This window comes from Lagopus leucura, unplaced genomic scaffold (assembly GCF_019238085.1).
Source record: "Lagopus leucura isolate 7727_CA_CO unplaced genomic scaffold, USGS_WTPT01 Super-Scaffold_100001, whole genome shotgun sequence".
Taxonomy (NCBI): domain Eukaryota; kingdom Metazoa; phylum Chordata; class Aves; order Galliformes; family Phasianidae; genus Lagopus; species Lagopus leucura.
Window position 1 is genome coordinate 65,060,677 of NW_024962262.1, and position 23,806 is coordinate 65,084,482.

The following is a 23,806-nucleotide window of genomic DNA, read 5'->3' on the forward strand; positions in this document are numbered from 1 at the left end:
GAAAAGGTGTGGCAATGAATTCCTTCATGAGGAAAAAATTGCACCCACTGACATTACTGATGCTTGCTGAATGTTTGTGGAGACCAAGCCATGGATGAGAGCATACTGAAGCAGTGGATGGTTCATTTCAGCAGTGGCAACAGGGTCAGTCATCTCAGCTGGTGCAGATTTTTATGAGTGCAGCAAGTAGGTTCTTGTTCATTACTGGTGAAAATGCACAGTTCATGGTGGTGACTATGTTGCAAAATAGTGTTTTGTAGCTGAGCGTTTGTTCTAACAAATTGTGCTATCATACTCTGCATCTGATGCATTTTCCATGGAAATAAATAGGAGGCATTACTTTCATGGCAACCTACATATCCAAACTTTGATACTTTAGTAGTAAATTAAGTGTGGTAAACTTGATATTCCCATCAGTCTGTATTTCAGGGGATGAATGCTTCTCTACGCTATGTTCCCAACCTGTACAACTGAGTAAACAGCTTGTACTTGCTGGAATTCTATCTAATACTTTAGTCTTCACATTAAAATTCTGTTCACATTTATGAAATACTCTGGACTCAATAGCAATATGAAAGTATAAAAAGCTTAATCATAGATTAGCTGGCAACTTTTAAAATTTGAGAATTACATAATTCAAAGCTAATTTTCAAAGCATGCAAGCTTACATAAAGAAAAAAATATTGGCAAATCTCAGATAATTAATTGCAAGCAATGTTAAGCTTCCCCTTTAATTCAAAGAACGGCTGACTAGGCCAGACATCACTCTGCTGCTTTATTAAACCTTGTAACAAAGAATTTGATTCAGTACAGTTTAAACAACAGCCCTTGTTCAGAAAACTAGCAATGGATTGCGACTAACTCACCCATGACCAAAAGTAACTCCTCTGAAGTTTAAAATAAATCAGCTTGAATTCAGAGCAGCACATTACACACATTTCCAATTTGAGGTATAGAAATATAACAGCTTATTAAAATCCAGAATGCTTTTTTCCACTTCACAGCAACCTCAGTAATGATAGATTTTAACTTAAAAACAAAACAAAAAACAAAAAACTGGATGGGTTTCTGGAAACAAAAGTTGTTTTCTCCAGCATTACCAGAGAAGTGTTAACTGCTTTTACCATCTGTGAAAGGATGATAATGCTTGCATACAGTTCTTACAGGGATTTTGGTGAAGTTTAATTAATATTTTTAACGTACTTTGAAGATTAGCACTCAGTAAGGGTAAAGCTCATTTTTCATTTACTTTTGGAAAAGTAGAGTCCTTCATAACAAAAGCAGGAAACAATAAATAAAATGGCACTGCATTGTAGAAATAGTATAAAATTATGTACTTCATTTCAATGCAATAGTTAAAATGCAACTTCTGTCCAAAATCCCTCTATTTTTCTTCTTCTTATGACTTTAATCCAATTTCCACAACTTCTAAGATTTGAAAGCATCCTTCCTTAACTTTCCAGGCATCTTTTAAAATCTGAAAGTCAGGATTACTCATGGGTACTTCTCAAACCATTGAATCCTCGCTCAACTTTCTATTCAAGTGTTACCATCCTTCTAGATAGGATATGCTCTTGACTTCAAGGTAATAGCACTATCTCAGTGCCATCGGTATATTGCTCAGATTTTTATTGGAAAAAGTTTTTATTCCCTTCAGTGAGGTTGGTAAAACCACAGGATTTTTTTTTATTTTTTTTTTAATTATTTTTTCTGAATTAATTCAGAAAGAAGACTGGATCAGACAGAATGATGCTTGTGAGCTGAGCAATTTTACTCACCCAGCTGGTACAAGACACTTGACAGAAGATTGCCATGCCAGGAACAAAATGTTCCAGTCTGCTTCCTCCTCCTACATTCCCTGCCTGGTACTGAGTCCAATGTATTTCATGTCGAGTAGATACTGATTGGTGGCTGTTCTATGTGGAGTGTATGCCAGGTGAGAATGAGTTTACTGGCATTTGAAATGCTGTGTCCTGGCATCTGGAGTTAGATCAAACTCATCACTGCCGTTAGAAATTAGTACAGTCTTCCAACACCGCAGTGAATGACAGTATTGACTTTCCCCTCTGATTCATAATCAGCACGCATCAACATAAAAACTTGTACTAATGAAGTACAAATCCATGGAAATTCCTTAACTCTCAGCACAGAGAGATCTTCTAAGACATTAACTGAAGCACAGGCTCTTCATAACCCTGTCAGTATTTCCTTTGGATCTATTACACTAATTTAGATGAATTGCCTAATAAAAACCAGGCATCAGAACATGCATCATGTAATGCTTATCCATTTTAATGCAAGTGCAATCCTTTCTTCTTTGAATTTGTTTTGAGCTGTCCTGTGATTTTTTTCAATCAAATTTATGGACGGTTGCTTACCTTGTATCATATATCTTAGGGCTTAGTGGATTAACAGGAAAGTTTGAAAGAAAGAATTTATCTGTTTAGCATGCACCATTTGTCAACTATCAAAGGACTTTGCGAACACACATACAAAAACACTATGAAAAAAACAACTACAAAAGGTGGTATAATTCAGAACTAGTAATTTTATGATTGTGGTTGAAGATCCTCAATTACTTCAACATAGATAATAAAGAAGTCTGTCAATTTAATGACCTTAGAACCACATTAAAACATTTTACTACAGTAAAGAAGGCCTAATTTTTTTTCCATTAGCCTTACTTCACAAATGGTTGAAAACTAAACATTCTGTTTTTCCTTTTCTCTCATGTTTAGTACTGAATAACACTGTCCTAAGGTGGGAATCAAATACATTGAAAAATAACAGGTAAAATGACAGATAGTATCACAGTTATAATGGAAATGCATGAATATCATAAGCAGCAAGAATAAAAAAGACTACTAGCAAACAAAAACATAGGAAGTACAGCTAAAAATAGCAGACATTTTTTCAATACTTTCCAAGGACTAAAGTGACAGTTTTATTCCTAAATTAAAGGAATTGTATTGCAAAGTATTGTAGTAACATACAATTTATTTTTTCTGTGGTGTAGGGAAAAAAATAAAACAAAAAAAAAAAAAGGGAGGCGCTGTAGAAGCAAAAGGGAGCTAAAGCAACCTGCCATTAACTAACATTGTTCTTCGATAATTCAGCAAGTTTGAGAAACAAACACAATATTATACACAAACAAGTACTCTCAGCCTTCTTTAAAAATGTAGGGAAAAAGAACACAGAAAAAGAAGCAGCTGAAAGAGAGAAAAAAAAAAATAAAAACAAATCACTGACACTGAAATAGCAAACAGGCAAGAGAGAACAGTTTCCTTAAGAGAAAAAAGAAACAAAAAACAAAAAAAAGCCAACACAGAATAATCAGTAATCAAGATTATAAAGGACCACTGCTTTAGAAATAAAAGGAAGTAAGATACCTGCTTCCAGGTATTCAGGATTTAATCACAAGGGAGCAGGTAGCAAATGAGCATCTTAAAAGGCAGAGATGAAGACTCAAGCAAAAGAAATTCAGCAGGACTGAAGAACAGATATTAGAAGCATAATCAGTCAAAAAGTTAAAATCATATCCAAATGGAAAAAAAGAGAAAGGGTAATAACAGTCTCAATGTAAAAAGCCACAATGAAGAGTGGTTAAGAAGGAACAATTAGTAAAATTTGTAGACTAGTAATCATCCTTCTCTTTATCATATCCAGAGATGTATTCCCCTAGAGACTTTGTAGAACAAAAGGGTCAGGATAACAACAGCACACAAAGACAACAAGACAAATGCTGAGAAACTAAATGACTTGAATTTGTATTCAGGGCAGAGTTTCCCATCCTGAAATAGTTTGGGAGGTCATAGAGAGTGACCAGTTAAATGAACTGTCGCAAACCAAAGTATGCGTAGAAATAACTGTGCGATAAATTGGAAAAGGAATGATGGCTCATGAGAAACAAATGCCATTTATCCAAGAAATCTGAATCAACCCAAGGGTAAAAGTGAACCACAAAGTGTGACAGATAACGTCTACTCTCAAATCACCTCAGAGTATGAGGCCCAGAAGGTGGAAGACAGGATAACAACTTTTAGAAAGGTTTCTATCCTTACTACTATCATGTTAATAAGTAATAGCAGTGGTAGATTAAAAACAAACAAACAAACAAACAAAAAAACCCCTTGATAAACAACAAGACTCGTCAGCTTTTGTAAAGAGAAGTCTTGTTTGACAAGTGACACTGCCAGAAAAATTCAGCTTTGAAGGCACCTCTCTAGACTATGTCATCATCACAATTCGACCTAAAATAGGGGCCAAACTCTATTAGGTTGCTCAATGTCTTGTCCAGTAATTTCTGAGTACATCCAAGAAAAGCGATCTCACAGCTTTTCTAGGCACTTGCTACACTGTTCAACTGCCTTCAAGGTAAAACATTTTTCCATCAAATTTTAATTTCTCTTATTACTGCCTGTGAAGAAACCAAGAAGACTGTCTTCACAATACTCTCCTGCTACCTACCTGCATATTGCAATGAGATTGCCTAGGTCTAAACAAACCCAGCTCTGTCAGTCTCTTCTTGTATCCCACACGCACTCAACATTATCCTGAACAGCTTGCAGGGCCCTCTGTGGATCTGTTTCAGTGTATCCTTGATTTCTCTTGTTGTTATTGCATTAGAGGAAGTCAAATTGGTCACAGTATCCTGGAAGTAGTCTTACAAGTGATGAATTGAGAGTAGGAATCACTTACATCAACCTGCTGGCTACATTCTTACTAATACAGTCCAGGATACAGACAGCTGGACTTCCTTGCTGTAAGGGCAATCTGCCAATCATCCGTGAATTACCTGCAGACTTACAGAACTGTACTCCCTTCTACCATCTGGGTTTTTACTAAAGGCATTAGAACAGTGTCAGGCCCTCTCTCCACCCACAGGAGTATTGCTTGTAACTAGCCACCTGTGGATTTTGTACCACTGTTCACAATGCTATGAAACCTGGAGCCCAGCCACTTTTCCATTCACATCTCTCTGATGCTTAAATAAGGATACAACGGAAGTCTTGACAGAATCAAGGTAAATAATAATCCCCTTATCCACTAGTCACCACATCAAAGACAACTGGGATGGCCAGACACAGCTTTCTACTCCTAAAATATGCTGCTTCCCATCCGCTGCTTATCCATCATGCATCTGGACAATTTCCAGAACTGCTCCTTGTGATAATTCTTTGTGATTAGAGGGTAGAGGCCGACCAGACTGCAGTTGCCTTTCTTTTCTGAAGAAAGTTGTAACATTGCCTTTTCACAGACTACAGGAACTCTCCTCAAATATCATGACTTTTTGACAGAGATGTCAGAGTGTAAGAAATACTCAGTGCATCAAACCGAAATGATTGTACAACAAATGCTTCACCTACACAATTATTAGTTCACACAGCGCTGAAGGTAAAAAGATGAGGTCAGTCTCAAATTCATAGGTCAGGCCATCCAGATACTTATTTTTAACTTTTTATATAGTAATTACTAATGCTTAGATAAATTCATAAACCTGCACTATAGGTACAACATTTGGAATGTTCCTTATCTGTTTTCCATTCCTAATACTCAGGAACAGTTTAAAGACAAGTGCAGACAAAACACAGTGCTAGAACTGACAAATGTAAGCTGAGAAAGGCATGATGAAGTTCAGCTATTCTGGATATTTTCTGTTATGACATCCATTCATATTACTCAGTGGAATTCAATGCATATTAATAACCTTAAGCTACCCGTTGTTTCCACACACAATTTCTCATTAGAAAAGTCTATTAAATTCCATTTCTAGTTTCACAATTGAATCATTTTCCCTAAAATTCAGGCACAAAAATCTTGATTAGTAGAACATTATTGTTAGTGACACTGGGAATGAATAAGCAAGTAGGGTCCATAAAGGAGCAATGCATGTGATCTTTAGACAGTCTTTCATCCATCCTCAAGCTACAATTTTTTTGAAGTCTTCTAGCTTCTCTTATACTTTACTGGAAGTTTGCTCCTGCAAGCAATCATATTTCACTCCTTACAAGCAGAAAGATCCAACTCCAATGCATCGATTTATTGACATGAATCTTGAGATTTGTGCTTCTGAAGGACATAACCTCCTGAAGGCAATCTAACAGTGGTTCTCCTCTGTGATCACAAGCACTGGAATACAGGTTTACAGCAGCTCAATCCGAAGAGTAAACAAAGGCTGCACAAGCACCATTATCTCATAATCTCCAGTTTAATTCAATTAAATAGATTTTATTCAATTATGGCCTTGTGGGCTGTGCATGCACTGATGGAGCAAATTCTAAAAAAAAACCTTCAGAGCCATACATGATTGAAATGTAATTGCACTCGTGACCTCTGTTCCCAAGCATAACAATGCTGCTTTTACATTTCTTGCCTTTGGGGGGTCACTGCCAACTACAAATCATCCAGGCACTGATAACCATCTCATTTCAGACAGCTTCCTGGAAGAACAAGGGATAAGTGATTATATAATTTATTGAGATTAATATAAAACTTATCAACATGCACTGTATGAATGGAAGTATCTGTTTCCTATAGCAACAACATAGCTGGAAATGAATCACATTTTCAAAAAAGTAAAGATTTTCCCAGATTCTCCACTGATCAAGTAACTAAACTGCATAATAAACATGCATCTAGGGTAGAGAGCAAAATCCAGACTTCCTCTTAAAAAGGCACACACCAAGAAAATCTTTGATCATTATGTATGTAGTGAGACAGCTCCAAAAAGAGGCTTTAATGGTAGATCATTATCTGACTCATAATTTAGCTCACATTTATGTTTAGTTCTGTAACACTGGGACAGTCATGCCCCACAGGGCAACTCATTCACTTCCATGGGGCAGGAGGAAAAAAAAAAAACAAACAGGAAAACAAAAAAAAGAAAAATGAATGAGACAAAAATCCTGGGTCAAAACAGAGACACAGAAATCACTCACCAGTTATTGCTGCAGGCAAAACTGACATAACCTAGGGAATTTAAGTTAATTTATTGCAAATTAACATAAACATAAACTCTAAACATAACCTTAACATCTAATCACTGATCCCAATATTGGGAAATAAGACATTTAAACACATGGAAAAACACCTTTCTTCTTGCTCTTCCAGACCCAACTTCACTTCCAGGCTCAGCTCACTTTAAGCTTTCTTCCCCCTTTCCTTATCTACACTTCTGCTCTTCATCTATTGCCAGTTCCTCCCATGAGACAAGCAGCAGCCTGGGAGCCTAGGAAATCAGATTCAGTGCACAGTGGTTTCTCTCTGCTGCTCCTTGCCACCTTCAGCCTTTCCTTTTCCCCACTCCTTCTATCTCACCCTTTTACTTACTGTAGCCCTGAATTTTGTTTTAACAAAGTCAGAGAGGATGGCACAGTAAGATGACACTGTAACACAGAATGATTTCAATTCCTCTCAGTTAAACTCTGTAGGTATTAAAACAGTGACTAATGTCGAAACTTGAAACGTTCAGGCACTATTAGAATGTGACTCCCAGAGAAGTCATACAGCAAGTACTTGACCAGAAGTGATTTTTCATCAAGTTCAGAGAAGCATGCAGGGCTGGCAAAAAAAAAAATGCCAAGAACCACCCTGCATGGCCTAAATATATTCAAATTCAAGGTAACTGGTGGCATCGTACTTTCCCTGTTGATACAAGTACTCTTGTTGTATGGGAACTGCTGAGTCACAGCATGAACCTCTGGTTGATCACCCGAGGCAAACAATGAGTCAGCCCTGGGAGCACAGGTGAAGGCAATTCACCTGTGCTGCTGGAAGGGATGGAGCCTGGCTCCATCTCTCCTAGACCTATTTAAGAGCTGGCTACCAGTAGGTAAGAATCTTCTTCTGGAGATCCCTCCTTTTGGAGTTTTCTAGTGAGCCCAGGACAATAGAAGCCCTCTATCTATTCTTTTTTGGTGTAATAACCTGCTTAGCCAAACTCTCTTGTATATTTCTTAACTGTAACATCTGTATATTCATTGGTTATACACTTCTTTAAATATCTCTTCTATTTAAGTAACTTTTATGCCGGAGGTACCAGTGACCCCAATGCTATAATTGTAATCGTGGCAGTGTATAATAGTAAAAATATTAAACTTTTCTAACTTCATAGAAACTTCTTTAAAATTCGCATTTTATTCTTTAAGAAAAACTATGCAATCATCAAGTTAGATTTCCAGAATGCAGTCAAGTTCTGTTTTCATGAAGGGGGATAGGTGAGGGGAAGAAAAAGGTCAGAAGCCATTTCAGAGAGCAGTGGCCTTCCTCACAGCCAATGCACACCAGTGCAACTTCCTTATTGCTGGGTGACTAGGAAATGATTTCAGGAGCATCAGTCCTTTTCCTCTAAAGTCAGATTATTTAAATACTACAGCTGATTCATCTGATTCAGATTATTATGTCTGTATCTGTTACTGTATTCTTTCAAGAAGGGGAACAAATAAAGTGTTTTTTTTGTTTTTTTTTCCTTCTCTTCATTGTTCTCATTCAAAGAATTGCTTTGGTTATGGATGAAATTGTTTTTCAGTAGTTCAAATTGATTTTTGATATAGCTACTGTTTGGCAGAGTAAATCCTAAAAGTAACATCTCAAAAATAATATCTTCAGAGGGGTTTAATGTGCTACTTCATAAAGCATATTTTCTGGCTATGTCTGTATAATGCTGCTCTGAATAATAGGAGAGAATTTTATATAGAGAGTAATCAAAACTAGCAGAAGACAACTAACAGCCTGCCTACTGCAAGAATCTGTATGAAAGAAAAAAACTCCCCTGAAAATTTTAGCAAGCTATAAAGAAACAAGAAAATCTTAAGTAAAAATATATATATATTTATTTTTAATTGAAGTAGTGCCATGCCATTCCAACAGTGATAGATTCCAGCTGAAAGCTACAATTGAAGTTAACTGGTATTCATGGTTACGAATACCTTTCAGTACTGTTGCAAACCTCCACGCAATTCCAGCCCAGTCCACAATGCTCTCATCAGTGCCCTTATCATCTGCACCACCATCTGGCACAGGGACACAGGAGACACACGCCATAGGGTGTAGCTCAAATGCTGATTTATTGCTGCACAACAACTACCTGTATACCGTGACACATGACTGCCCCATGACCCATTAAACACCACCCAGAACCACCCCCTGCAACTACCACCCACCTTAGTCCACGTATCACCCACACCAAGTACTGCCCACAAGTACCTACTGAAAAGTAAATGTTATTTTTCCTATCAAATGAATAATCAATTTTGGGGCTGCTCTTTTTCATCTAGCTCCTAGAAGGTATCTTCCATAAAAATGCCTGTTCATAAAGCCATCAGCTTAAAAATTAATAGGTGGAAATGAAGGAAAGTATTAGAGGAAAACAACTATGTCATAAATATCATCTAAATTATGATTTTTCTGCTTAGGTCAAGACTTGTTAAAGTATATTGGTAAAATGAAGCCACTGAATGTTGTCTCCAACAATAAACTAAAAACTTCCTAGTGAATTTGGAAACAGCTTCTGTCCTAATTACAGAGGAAATAATCTCCAGAAAGATCAGAAAACTACTAAATGCATCACCTTCTAAGAAGACAACAATACTGCTTCTTTCTATTTCAATACTGAATTGTGAAGCTAGTAAAACAGGGGAAAAAAAAAAAGAGAAAAACTGAATAAATTTCTCTTCTAGACCTGCCTTCTAAACTTTATTAAATATCTAAAAAACATAAGGACTGAGGATGGATGATGCTTTTTTTTCTCACCTTTCTAGATTCCTGTGTGTTCTCCTTGGAATCAATAAAAAAGTAATACTCTCCTATTGAGAAAAGAAGTTTCCCTCTGAAAGTATTGTTTATGATCAGTAAAAGAAAGCCACTACAGTGCACAGAAAATCTCATCTGAAGTATTAACATAAATACACTGAGATGGTAAGGAAACCACTTAACATATAATGTTCCACTATAGAAGAATGTCAGCTGACAATGAGAATAAATAAAAAAAGAGTTAACTTGCATGGCCATTTTCAGACAGCTACACTTACAGGCTGGGATACATCTCATGGAAAGCTAGATTTAAGCAAGTGGATGAATACCATCAAATAAGGTCAAAACCAGAATGCATCATTTCATAGTTGTTATTCACTTTTAGAACTTGATTCAACTCATTCTAAAGAAAACAAAATAAACCAAAACAAACAACACCCTGCCTCCCTCCCCCTGCACAAAAACACGTGCATGCAGAAAACAATCAAATAAAAGGAACAACAAAAAACTGAAAGCTAACCACACCTTTTTAGGTAACTTAAGAACTTGGATTCTTTTCTGAATACAGAATCCAGGAAGTGACCTCAGATATTCCAATCTGATCTAGTGATAAAGCTTGTTATAGAATTTTAGTCAAAACTTTCATGTGTGTATCTTCAGTTTCTTAATAGGATGTTTCAACTTAAATTTTCTTTTTTTCTGGCTATGACAATTGTCACTGTTTTCATAACTGGAGAGAACAAAGTCAGTTTTAAAGACAAATTAGTGTATTTCAGTAGAAATTATGCCTCCTCTCTTTGCCTGCCAATGAAACAACAGACTAATTCTTTTCTAGTGGATCTTGCATGACAACGAGTCAGGCTATTTGCACGGCTGCACCCACATCTTGCATGATTCATAGCAAGATAGTTTAATCAAATTTAAGTAGAGGCAGTGCAACCTCCTTTTCTGCCTTAGAAGTAAATGATAACTGGCAAACTGGAACCAAGTTCTCACTTGGGCTCACCCAAACAAAATACAAGAACCAGCATTTGTCTTTTTAACTGAAGGCTCCATCTTCTTAACTACAGGGGCTATGGTTTGCACGGATCATGAACTTATCACAGATTTCTGGATTTCTTTCTGTCACAGGGCAGATGGCCTGCTGAAGGTGGGAGTAAGTACTCCTACAGGAGACTGCTACTGACTTGCTTAAAGTCAATAGCTCAATGAAATGGTCACTTTTGTCATGCATCCCACTCATAACTTACTGGCTGATGCAAGGTTCCCAAAGTAACTGCCCTATTAAAGGCAAGAACTAGCAATTGAGATTATCAGTTCTCGCATGTTATCACAGTGCTTGGAAAAGAGAAATATTTTATTACTTTTAAAAGAGAAACACCTGTACACATCCCAACACTAAGTGACAGCTTTGTTATTATTACAACCCTGCAAAGTCAGACAGTATTGCCTCCATTTCACAGAAATGTCCCAACACCTATATATTAGAGTTAACCAGAAGCTATTGCTTTTTTCACACCCAGGGCCACAAAACCTTTTATCTGATGTCTAACTTTCAGAAAGTTTTAACAACAAAAGCCACTCTCATTGGGCTATCATTCCAATTAAATAGTTCTTTCAATTGACACAGTATTCATGCTCCAAATAGCTTTAAGAAGTGCTCTTCTTGATCCTTTTGAGAATTTTAAATTTGAGACAACTTTGCCATCTGTACTGAAATTGAGAAAATTATTTTTGATTGAAAACTCACTTTCTTTGAATGATAAGGTTCTATGATCTGGCCCATAGCAGAAATAAAGAATAAGGAAGTATGCAAATATTTGGGGTTTTTCCTTCTTTGGCTTTTATTAGATATAATTTTTCATGCTCTGAAGCAAGAGATTTTTGTTAATCTTCCTTTTGTTGAGACAGTTTATAATGTAGCAAATAAATGAATTTTCACAGTACTGAGAGTTTTTCATCCAAAAGGAACTTACCAAGTGGAGCACTTCTTTATTACCAGGCACTAAAAGCACTTTAAAGCAAGCTGAATTTTATTTTCACTAGATGATTTTGATTAAAGAAAAAATTTATAGGTTACTAATCATACCTTCTGGGTCAAAACTTTTACTCAGACTCATTCAGCTGCTGAAGTTAAATAACTTGAGATATTAAGTGACTGTCAGCACTTCCATTTCTCTCCTTCCCTGGCAATTATCATAACCTATTTCCCACTAAAACATTCCAATCTATAATTAATCTACTTTTTCCCCTCAGCACTCATTATTTAGCATGAGAATAACAAAAGCAACCAAGAATTCTTCAGCTTAAAAACTTCCCATAGCTTGCAAACATTGGTTTAAAAAGCAGGATTAAAAGAACTATTAGTACTTCATCTTAGCCATAAGTTCTTAAAATATGCTGTTTTCTATAATGTACAAACTTGGAATATGAGAGACACATATCTTAGATTCTGTCTTATGCCATTTAAGGTATTTCCTAAACTCAAGAGACTTGTGGGGACAACAGGCCTCAAAGAGGAATCTAAGTCAACAGCATCCCTTCCCTTCAATTTCATTTTGCATCTAGAGATTTCTAATGAACGTGTAATCAGTTAACATCATTCATCCCTAGCAAGTAAACCTCTTAATCATCCTTCCATTTATAATCCGATTTTTTAAAAAAATCTAGAAGCCTCAAGATATCTGTATGAATTTTTTTTTGAAAATTCTGCAGTCTCTCTGGCAGCTTTTCTGATCCAAATTAATGTCCAGGCAAATAGTGGCCTATGTACTTCAGCTTTCCAGTGTAATATCACCAGTTGTTTATGTGTTAATAAATAATTTGAATCTTTTAGCTACCTAAAAACTGAAGGATGTGAAGGGACCTAATAGTATCTCAGTGAATTTTAACATGAAATCTTCTTCTGCTTTAATCTTTTTACTTAGAGTATTAAGCTCCAAATCTCACCTCATAACCTACACTTCTTGATGTGAACTTCCTTTACATGAATGATTTCTGATATCAGACTTGTTTATTTGTAAATTATATACACTAAATTTATCATATAGTATTATAGTTCTAAAGGTATACATTATGGAAATATTATAGTAACTGAGATTCTAAGATCAAAGTAGGATGCTTTGACCTGGAACTATTCATAGCTGGAAAAACAACTATTTATTTCCAGTAAGTAGGTTAAAATCTGTTAATTCTATATTTAATTCTAATTTATTTATTTCTAATTTATTTTTATTTCTAATTTATTCTAATAAATAGATGTCCTTACTTAAAGTGAAATTGAGTTTTTGTTGGCTTAGCGACTACATTTCTTTCCCATCAAGTTAAATTCTGATGTGAGAAAATATCTAGTAACAATTGTGTGTGCTGCTACACACCACTAGAAACTTGCCCAATTATATATTTAGCATTCACCTAAAAAACAAATCTCCCTTCTTCCTTTGGCATTTTAAGACCAACATAATACATATTTCATTCTCTTTATTGATGCATCAGTCAATGTAACTCTATTCTAATTGATATTTCCTCAGTTGTCTTCCACTAGTGATTTTTCTGAGCAACCAAGAACTATGCACATAATTCCAAAGGGCTTCATTAATTAAATTGCAGAGCTAAAAAATTAAGCACGCTACAAACAAACATTATTAATTGTTGCTTAAAGTATGGATTAGGGGCATAGCAAGTCCCAGTGGATGATGTGATACCTAAACAATTAAAACACATGAGAAATTGGGAAGGAAATAGCACAAGATTCAACCTGGTTGAATATTTTAATTCACTTACAGAAATGATTTATTTGGGAAACAATGCTGAAATACAGTATGAGTAATGATGAACAGAAAATTACACAGAATGTGATATGGCAGCAAATAAACCTATGCGATTATTTGTCAGAACAGACTAATGATTACAATTTGACAGGCATGTCTGAGGCAATGCAACTGCAGAATATTAATACAAAGCCAAACATTCAGAAAGAAGTCAGAAAAACAAAACAAAAAAAACAACAAAACAACAAAACAACAAAACAGGATAGAGAACACAGAGACAAAGGACAAAGCATTAGAGAGGGTCTGCTTGATCAGGATGAGGTTGCAACCTTTAGAATTAGCAGTAGAAAATAGAGTATTTAGAATATTGCAATTTCTGATGTCTGTGTGTTCTGTGGGTATGTGATGAGATAAACACAGAAAAGTTGGAAAAAAAAAAATCAAAAACCAGACCCCAAGCGTATGAAACTCCTTCTGTGTATTCATGGGACTATTGCAACTCCTAGTTTCTTCATGAGATTCAAGCAAGAACACTGATACTGCAACCCAGTTTCCCATCATCCCAAATCCTACCTGCAGCTCAATGGAATAGACTGTCTCTGTCCCTTCTTAACTTGGAAGAAGATGGTCAAAACAGGCAGAAAATGAGGGAAGACTTTTCACACTATGTCACTGATTATATGAAGAATGGTAAGGCTGAACCTTACTGCCATTAAGAGCAGCACTGCCATAAGCTATGAAATGGTTCTACAAAAATGTATAATGGGAAGCCCGAATTATACCATCACTAAAAATCCAGAGCTAACATGATTATTATCTGTAAATATGAAGACAGCAGCAGAAACACATGCACACTTAGATTTTGTAACATTTATATTACTATAATCTCATAGAAGCATTTAGTCAGTCTTTAATAGAGTAATGCTACACGCATGTATTATTCAACTCATGCCACAAACCTGTTTTCTTCTTTTTTCAGTTTAGTCTTGTAAAACTGCGTATTTAGTACAAATATTTATACACAAAGATCTTACACATGAGTCAATGTAATAACCATAAAAAGCAATGTTTCCTAACTTCTTTTTTTTTGCTTTATTTTTGATTTAATAATCAGATGTAAATAATTCAGAACATATAACTTCAGGAATACAATGGTTGACTTGAAAACTATATACAATAATAGCAGTAATGCAAATTAATAGAGAGCTCTTCGTAAGTCAAGTTCATAACTTCATGCAATATTATAATCCACAAATCCACTGCAAAAAAAATCTTATTTGTTCTGTAACGTATGTATTTCCACCAAATTAAATCCCAGATACTTAAAATTTTCCTGGTTATATGAGGAAATGTCTGTTTTTATTTTGAATCTCCTAATGCAGTATAATAATTCCAATAATTTACTACCATTAAAACGTAAAAAATTCTTGATTGACACATGGCCTCTGGATAAATCATTTGTTCACATTTTGATGAGGAAGTGTACAATTAATAAATGTACACTAAGCAGATTGGCGTGGTTAAGATGGTATTTTACAGGTTTATAGTTAGAAATATTACTGTGGTAGAAAGACAACGAAAATGAAATGCTCACCCATGTCCTAGGCTCACACTAGAAAACTCCAAAAGGAAGGATCTCCAGAAATCCCTTACATGGGACCTAGGAGAGGTGGAGCCAGACTCCACCCCTTCTGGTCACACAGATGAATTTCCTTTACCTGTACTCCCAGGGCTGAGCTGGTCCTTTCCCCAGGTGATAAATCAGTGGTTCAGACCGGGACTCCACCTCTCCTAGACCTCACTTAAGGGCTGACTGCCTCAAGAAAAGGATATCTGGTTGGAGATCCCTCCCTTATGGAGTTTTCCCATGAGCCTAGATCTTTGGAGACAGGTGAACGTTCTTTCCCTGTTAGTCCCTTTTGCCACTGCATTCTTCTATCACCTTTCCACTGCATTAATCTTTCCAACTGTAACAACCATATTACACTGTTTTGAATAATATATGTCCATTGAACTTGTAATAGGATAGACCACAGGATTTGTAAAAGGATTGAACACTTGAGCAGATTTATGTTTACTTTTCAAAGTAGCTATGTAACAGACACCAGACATCATAACGCATTTGTAGTTTAGAGTTTACAGCTAGTAATAAGTGGCAGTAGTTTAAGTGGAAACTCTTCACCTAAACCAGTCCAAATATCTAGAGATACAGTCCAGCAACAATGCCTCAGAACAAGTAACTTTATCACTTTGAATTCAATAAACTTCTTAATAAACCAAAAGTTTTCCAAGATTTCAGAACTGGAGTGAAGAAAACAATCGTTTTATTTTCTAATAATCACAAAGTTTGGTTTTTTTTGTGCAACTGAAGTAATGATTTCCAAGTTCTAAACAGCATTTAACTTGACTATTCCAAAAACATTATATGAAAAACAGTTTCTGTCACCTCTCTCTTCCCCCCCCCCCCCCCCCTTTTTTTTTTTTTTTTTTTTTTTAAATGCATACTGACAGTATACTAGGGAGAACATCACTAAAATTTAGGATGGGATATAAAACTAATATCTTCTCCCTTGGCACAAGCCATGTCAGAAAGGGCGAAAAGATGAACAAGAAAACAGTATTACCACTGTATACTACTGGGTATAGACAGGGTTAATGACTTGGTGAACTACAGTTCTGACAGGATGTTTTTCTCCTCTTCTCTGTACTATAGGTATGATGAGATACAGAAGTATGCAAAGTCAAGATCAAACAAAAAAGTTATCAAATGGAAAACTGAGTCTCATTATCACTTAATAATGGTGCCAAAACCTCATGTCATCAGTGCAAATTAAGGAAAAATACAGAAAATATGACTGAGAGAGATTAAATGATGTTTTTAATCAGGCTACACAGTAAAGCATAAAAAACTAGATAATTGCTTCACCTAAAAAGAACAGCAGAAATGTCATCACAAAACTTCAGAGTTTATTTATTACAAGGCCAGCACAAACAAGACAAGATGCAGAAAAATGACAGCAAGCACTAGTTCTTTAGTTCATTAACTAAAGAATTACATGTTTATTGCTAGAAGTGAGCATGCAGACACTTCACTTCTTGCTGCTGCTGCCATTGCTACCATACTCAGCTGTTTTAAGAGGAAATGAGACACAGCTCCCAAATTCAGTTTTGGAGAGAACACTTCTTTGTGTGATCCCTCTTTTATTCCCAAAGCACCACTAGCATATTTTGCTACACAAAATGCAACAAGCTTTGTCACTGAAAACTGCTACTATACAACGTATGAGGTTCCAGAAGGACCTTTTTTCTCCAGCAGCTGTATGTGTAGAAGAGAGCGTTTGGCATTATTGGCAGGTCTTCCTTTTCTCTACCGTATGATACTGTCTGTGCCTCAAAGCCAGGCATCAATTCACAGATCGCTACGCCACTGTCCAAATGTTTAATTACCATGCTCAAATGAGAAGAAAATTGATGTTCCTATACCATGTAGTATCTGACAAACTATTGCAAACATTTCATAACAAAGTTGGATGTTAATTAATCTGAATATTTGCCTTAACTTCCTGGAACTCACTTGAATATTGAAATTATGCGCCAGAGGAACAACTATTTAAGACCAATGGTAAAGTTCGGTATAAAACCAAGACCATCAAATTACTACACAAGTTGTTTACTTGTCCTTTATTGTACTTGAGTGTATTTGAAAAGATGCTTAAGAAAAAGAAAAGCTTTCCTCTCTGACAAAACTAACACCAGAGCTATTTTTCACCCCAATATATAAGGTAGTGCAAAGAGAAAAATGCTTACTGAATTACACTTAAAAAATAGTTACACTTATTCTTTCTGCTAGTATACACTTAAAAAAATAAAACTCATGAATGGAGGAAATGATAATATTCAAGGTTTTCCTCATTCCCGTGGCATCTGAAAATACATTTCACAAACCTATGCAAGTTCAGAAATACAAAGAAAGCACAGAACATGGAATATGAATCTTTTTTATTAACCTGAGATATTGGAGTCTCTATTAGCCTATAGTGAAATTCCCCTGCGACACACATAATGGGTCACTGTAATATAACAGTATTACTTGAAAAAGGGCATACTGGAGAGACAGTAAGCAAACACCCTTAGTGTATTTTCTGAAGTTCATAGACGGATATAAGAATTGAGCCCCTCCAGAACTGCAATCAGAGAAAACGATCATGAATAAACAGTTAACTACTAAAAGAGAAAACTCCAGGTAATTAGACATTATTAAAAGGTACAGATTAATCTTAACAGCTTGATCAAAGCTATTAAAACTTCCATGTATGAGTTATAATTACTGATGTTATCATCCTTTAGTCCATTTGCTTAAGATATTTTGTCTTTTTCTAATATTAGCCCAAGTAAACTCTTATCAGCAAAGACAGCAAATACCACCGTCCCTCTTATTTCTCATAATTAACAATAATTCAGAATAATGAGAGAGAAACATAGGGAGCTGAAGACAATGCTTTTCCAGTTTCCAAACCATAAAAGAAAAATGTTAACAGAACCTTATAACTAAAATACTTTGAGAACAGTCTGTGACTAACAATCTGTTATTTACATTGCAAATGATCCACTGAAATCTTCTCAAAAAATCAGCAACTGTAACTTATATTGCAAATCCCACAACAGTCATCACTCAGCTGTGAAAAAACTTATTTTCCTTAGCAGTATTGAGAGTAATCTTGGTGTTGCTGTTTTTCCATTTGTCATCCAAATTTGAACAGAAATCACTGTTTTAAAACAACCTGTTTCTGACAATGTCTGTTGCAAGGTATTTTGAGTTGAATGAGAGATAACTGAATGCCCACAAATACAGATTCTGAGTAACCAAAATGAAATAACACTTTTTTTTTTTTTTCTTCTCCTTTGAAAGGGTCACAGAGAGCATTATCAAGATTTTAATCATCTCAGCTGCATCATCATAAATGTCTTACAACAAAAGGCCACTCTGAGTTATGTAGGTACACTCTGACCTCGGAAGTTCAATTTGCAAAAACATTAGTCCTTTCAAATCCTGCCCTCTTGTGTATAGATCTTCATTAAGTCTTCTAAATAACACTTTCTACGTTCCATTACTTTCCTCCACACCTTCCCTCTCTGCTTTTTATCTTTCCTCACTTCCTTAGTGAGCACCAAACATAATGAACAAAGACTCAGTCAAGAAGAAAGAGTTGATTTCTTCATAGCTTTTCCATAACAGAAGAGGAAGAAAACCTGTCCCTATATGCCTTCTATACATCAGAAGAAAAAATACCAACCCACCCACATTGACAGTTAAAGTATCTTTAATTTTTTTTTTGCTCTGGAATGTGGCCAGCATTCCTATAAACTGTCTGAATAAAGTTCCTAACTACATATCTTATTCTTTTAGACAAGTTTGTTTGCTCCTCTTCCCTAGTAGTACGAAAATTCTGACTGCAGAATAACTCCATAGGATTTATTGCATGCTGGATACATAGCCTATTTTTGGAATTGGCATCAAGCAGTAACTTCAGATAGTTGTGAGAAAAGATTCTCATTAACTGAATATTAATTTTATTTAGATGAAATATACAGCTTGCTATTTTTAAGAGGAAGTTATTAAGGTAATGTTATATAAACTGTGAAGACATTATAAAACTTCATAGACATGATATAATGTCAACATTCCAATTTTATCAAACTACTTTAAGAATATGTATATAAGTAAGAATTTATTATAAAGATGAAAGGGTAGAAGAAATATTTTACTCTGCTCCATATTTTAAGACGTGCATCCTCAGTATAACTACAAATGAGTATTGTAGGTTTTCTTAAGTTTAAATGCTTAAAAACTAAGTAGGCTTCCCACTTTAAAATACACAGCTGATGTAGAAAGTGTTATTTAAAGCATGGCCTACCATTTCAATAGAACAGAAGAAATGTTCCTACGAGTTAATACATGTGAGGAAAACAGCAAGAACTACGAACTCTGTATGAGGCAAAATACAGAAATTCTCACTTAAAATGTGGTCCATATCTCATCTATTAATGTATTCAAAATGGAAATAAAATTCTGAAATGTTCTAATAGCTGCTCATGAGAAAGATTTAAAACATCAACAGCCTCAGAAACAAACAGACAGCTTCTTATGGGGTGGGCTTAGAATATTAGCAACCTCAGAAAAAAACCTACAACTTCATTTATAATCCAGAAAATCAGTCCTTGATCAAATAAAAATATTTACTTTACAAAATGTGATTGCTACTCATTGGTAATCCTTAGTCATTGGTTTGGGGGTGTGTCTGTAAATCATCAGAAACTTTAAAAAAATAAAAATAAAAATGAAAAACAAAAAACACAAACCAGACACCTTTCTTCTTGATTACCGTATGAGTAGAACCTACCAAAGATCAGGGCTTATTGAATTGCAGCTTTGAAGATTCTCGAAGTCTGTAAATGGAGTGAAGATTTATTTATTTATTTTTTTTTAAGTGTTCACAAACACTCATGTGTGATGCTTTGACAAATATTAAGTTATGTCAAAATAAAGGTTCACCAACTGCAAAGTCTCTTTCCGCTCCTATTAATACTGGTTGAACTTTCTTAAGCCACCACCGTAAAGAGTTTTTCAGTGCTTGACTAAAAAACTGCACATAACCTTGTCAATACAGAAAAAAAAAAAAAAAAAAAAAAGTTTAATCAGAAGTGATACTTACACCTAGAAAATAATGAATTAGTAATTCCAGCAAGCACATAGAAGTTCCAAATTAAAACTTATAAATAAAAATGCATTTCAGCCTTTAGTAAGCCAATAGAGAACAAAACATTGTCACACAATCTGCTATTAAAGATATTTTAATCTCAAATTAGGAGTCCTGACATATATACACAATTTAAAATTACATAAGTAGAACACTGGAATCTTAAAAGAAAAAGATTTTCCACTGGCTGGTGCACCAGTAATTCTATTTTTTAGTCTAGAAACAATTTTGGGTATTTTTTAAAAGACTGATAAACATAAGGTACTGCTGAACAAAACTGTTACAGTTGCACAGATTCTCAGGGATTTTCAAGTAGATACAGAACTAACTGTTGTTTTTCAAAGGCTTGCTTTATTTTATTTTTTATTTTTCAATTTGGAATGAAAAAAATAGGTGGCAAGCACCACAATTTACAGATTTGAATAGCAAATAATTACAGCAGGCATTTGGAAAACAACCAATGTTTAAGAGTTTTTCAGCTGTTGGCTAAACAACTGCAGCTATCTTTGCCAAAGCAGAATAAAATGTGCACTAATTGAAAGTAATTTCTGCATCCAGAAAATAATTTCTTCATTAAACTGTTTTAAGATGTTCAACCAATTACTGCTACTCTATCTACTCCACTGTGCAGCCGATTTTTGAACTTCAATCTCATCCGGAGTTTATAAACTATATTTTTTTAAGTGGAACTATTTGACAGCACACAGGACATGCTCTCATCATTGACTCTCAAATCTTATTAGCTGCTCCAATTGTGAGTTTTGCTTAAGATGCTACTCTTAATTCCACACAGTGCAAAATACCACTGTCTTAGATTAAGCCATCACTTCTAATAGGGTTGGTTTTCTTTTTTTCTATGTACACAGATAGATTTTTCCTTATATTTATCTTATGTAAATACAAAGGATACAAAGTTATTGTTTAATCTTGAGACAAACTCTACTATATTTAAACACTAGGAGATTCAATGCTAGATTTTAGACCAAGTTATACATTTAGTTAAATTCTCTTTTGTTATATCAGAAGTTCACTGTGAGGTAGACCACTAAGGACTAATACCACAAACGTTAAAAACTAGATTAACTAGTGGCTTAATAGGGAAACTGTAGGAAATTAACTGAAAAAAATCAGATCACAGTATGGAAAAAGATGATATTAATATATATAAGAGCATAAAAAGAAAATACAACAGATGACGACCAACGGGTACTTTTTCAAACATGACCGTATAAGGAAGCAGAGAAGATAGGATTTTCCTGCCACTTCTGACTGAGTTAAGCTGATTCTCATTATTATCACTGATGAAAAATAATACAAGCCTAGGTAAAGATAATATTCAAGCAAAAAGTTTTATCTACTATCAGGAGCTAAAATTAATTAAGATAAAATTCTCATATGTCTAGATACAAGTATCCAGAGTTTGAGTCTATAGAAGATACGATCTGCATGCTCTAATTATTGAAACAGCAATCAGATTCTTTTCAAGATACCTTGATATCAACATGTACACATTACAACTGCGGACTCAAAAAATTGCTTTAGAGCTTGCACAAATAGAGAGTGCTTATGCTATGTTAAAGCAGTGCAAAATGAACACCAAAGTATATTTTAAAAAATTGTATTTGGTTTATGATTTAATCTTGCAAAATATTAAATATTTGTGTGAAGAAATAAAGCTGATTTACAAGCAAATGCATGAAAAATTGATAATCCACTTAAAGAACATTTTGTACTGACCTTCAGGATCAAGGAGCTTCTCTATGCCCAGGTGTTGCCTGGCTATGTTAAACGCATGGTCTAATCGTTTCACAGGTGACTGCTGAGAAGCAACAGCATTCCAATCAAACAGGTCTGGCCTAAAAACAAAAACAAAAACAAAAACAAAAAAATAATTAAGTTTCTTCTTTTTCAGTGTTAAATTATATATTTCTTCTGCTACGCATCAGTGTCAAGTACTACTTTTTACTTAATGGAAGAATGTATTTGGTCAGATTTGTTCAGTATTGGAATTAATGAAGCTGGGTTTCTAACGTGTCATCCATTTTCATCTTCAACACATTAAGAACTTTTCTTATTCGTCATTAAGCCCCACTGGCCTACAGCCTCATTCCCCCAACCAGTTGTTTCTACCCATTGGGCTCTGGTCCCGTGTCTGCCCAAAATGCCTGCAGCAGGTTTGCTCACTCTCTCTCAGTGTATGGGTGAGAAGAATCGTGCTGTGGCTGTGCACACTGAGATTAACTCCCAGCAAGCCAAGCAGGATAAGTAACTGCTGTGTTTATTTTGCAGCCTTTCTCCTCTCTCCAGTACCCAGTTTTTTACAAGTCTAAGAGCATAACTGCTGCTGAGATTGCCAACTCTCTGCTATATCTGATTGAAATTGGCCAACAGGTTCAGCATATCATAATGTGGGAACATATGCAGCATAACTGCACATGCCACTTCTCATACCAAAACCTTTAGAAAAACACATACTTTTCAGATGAGTACAAAATTGTACTCCAGTCATGGGTTTTAGCTGATATGAGCCAAAGGCCTACAGCACAATTTAAATGTGCTTACAGGAAAAGACAGCACCAGCAAAATTGAATTACAGCTGAGATACATCTGAGTACTTGTACTATAAATTGCAGTATTTACAACATAAATAATGTTAATACAGCATGATCTTTGGCATTTCATCTAAGAATTACCTATTAGGATCAGAATTTGCTACCAGGCATTTTCGAAAAGCAAGTTTAATCAGGTGATCAATAATTAACATGCATAATATGAAAAAAACAAGCGCACTATTTATGATTTTGACACAATGTTCTAAAACAAACCACATAAATATATAATTTTACCTACAGATAAATCAAGTATGATCTAAACAAGTTACAATGTTGTCATTAGTTACGAATGATTTGCTTACATTTTTATTAAATTCAAAAGTTTATTTTAAACAGTGAGTCCTATAGTTATAATAGATGGCAAAAACATTAAGTAGATCAGACTCTAATAACTTCAAGAGAGCAAAGGAAAAATGATATTTATGTAGCAGTAATTTCCTAGTTATGTACCCTTGCTGCCTAATTTCTTCTGAGAGGGGAGTGATTTACATAATAACAATTAAGTTTTTATAAACTATTTTGCCTCTTTATGCAGAGGTTTTTAAATATTAATTACGAATAGACTACTGCTATTAATTTCTCCTTTCCCCATTAGAAAGATTTCAAAATATTAAATTTTGCTGGAGACAAGAGGCTGATGGAAGAGGAATCTTAAGGGGTTATTATCTCTGTCTCTAGTCATGGATGTAGTAAGTCTGTGAGCTCAGAGACAGGCTTGTGTACCAAAATACAAGCATTTTCAAAATACAGATTACATGTGCACAATTTCTTGCATCCTCCTGGTAGTGTATCTGGATAGGATGGAGTTAACAGTCTTCATAGCAGTCCACTGTGTTTTGGAATGGTGGTTTAAACAGTATTGAAAACACATTTTTTCTTTTTCTTTTGCTGCACTCACACAGTATCAAGGCTTTTT

At 35.0% G+C, this 23,806-nt stretch overlaps 1 protein-coding gene across 12 annotated transcripts in view; it reads right to left on the bottom strand.

Annotated features, from left to right (window-relative positions):
- DMD (dystrophin) overlaps positions 1-23,806 on the bottom strand; it is a 986,794-nt gene that overhangs the window by 747,752 nt on the left and 215,236 nt on the right. For all 12 annotated transcript variants that reach the window (XM_042866635.1, XM_042866641.1, XM_042866633.1 and 9 more), the window contains exon 7: positions 22,016-22,134. In XM_042866635.1, coding sequence (XP_042722569.1) covers positions 22,016-22,134 — 119 coding nt within the window. The remainder of the gene's footprint in view (positions 1-22,015; positions 22,135-23,806) is intronic.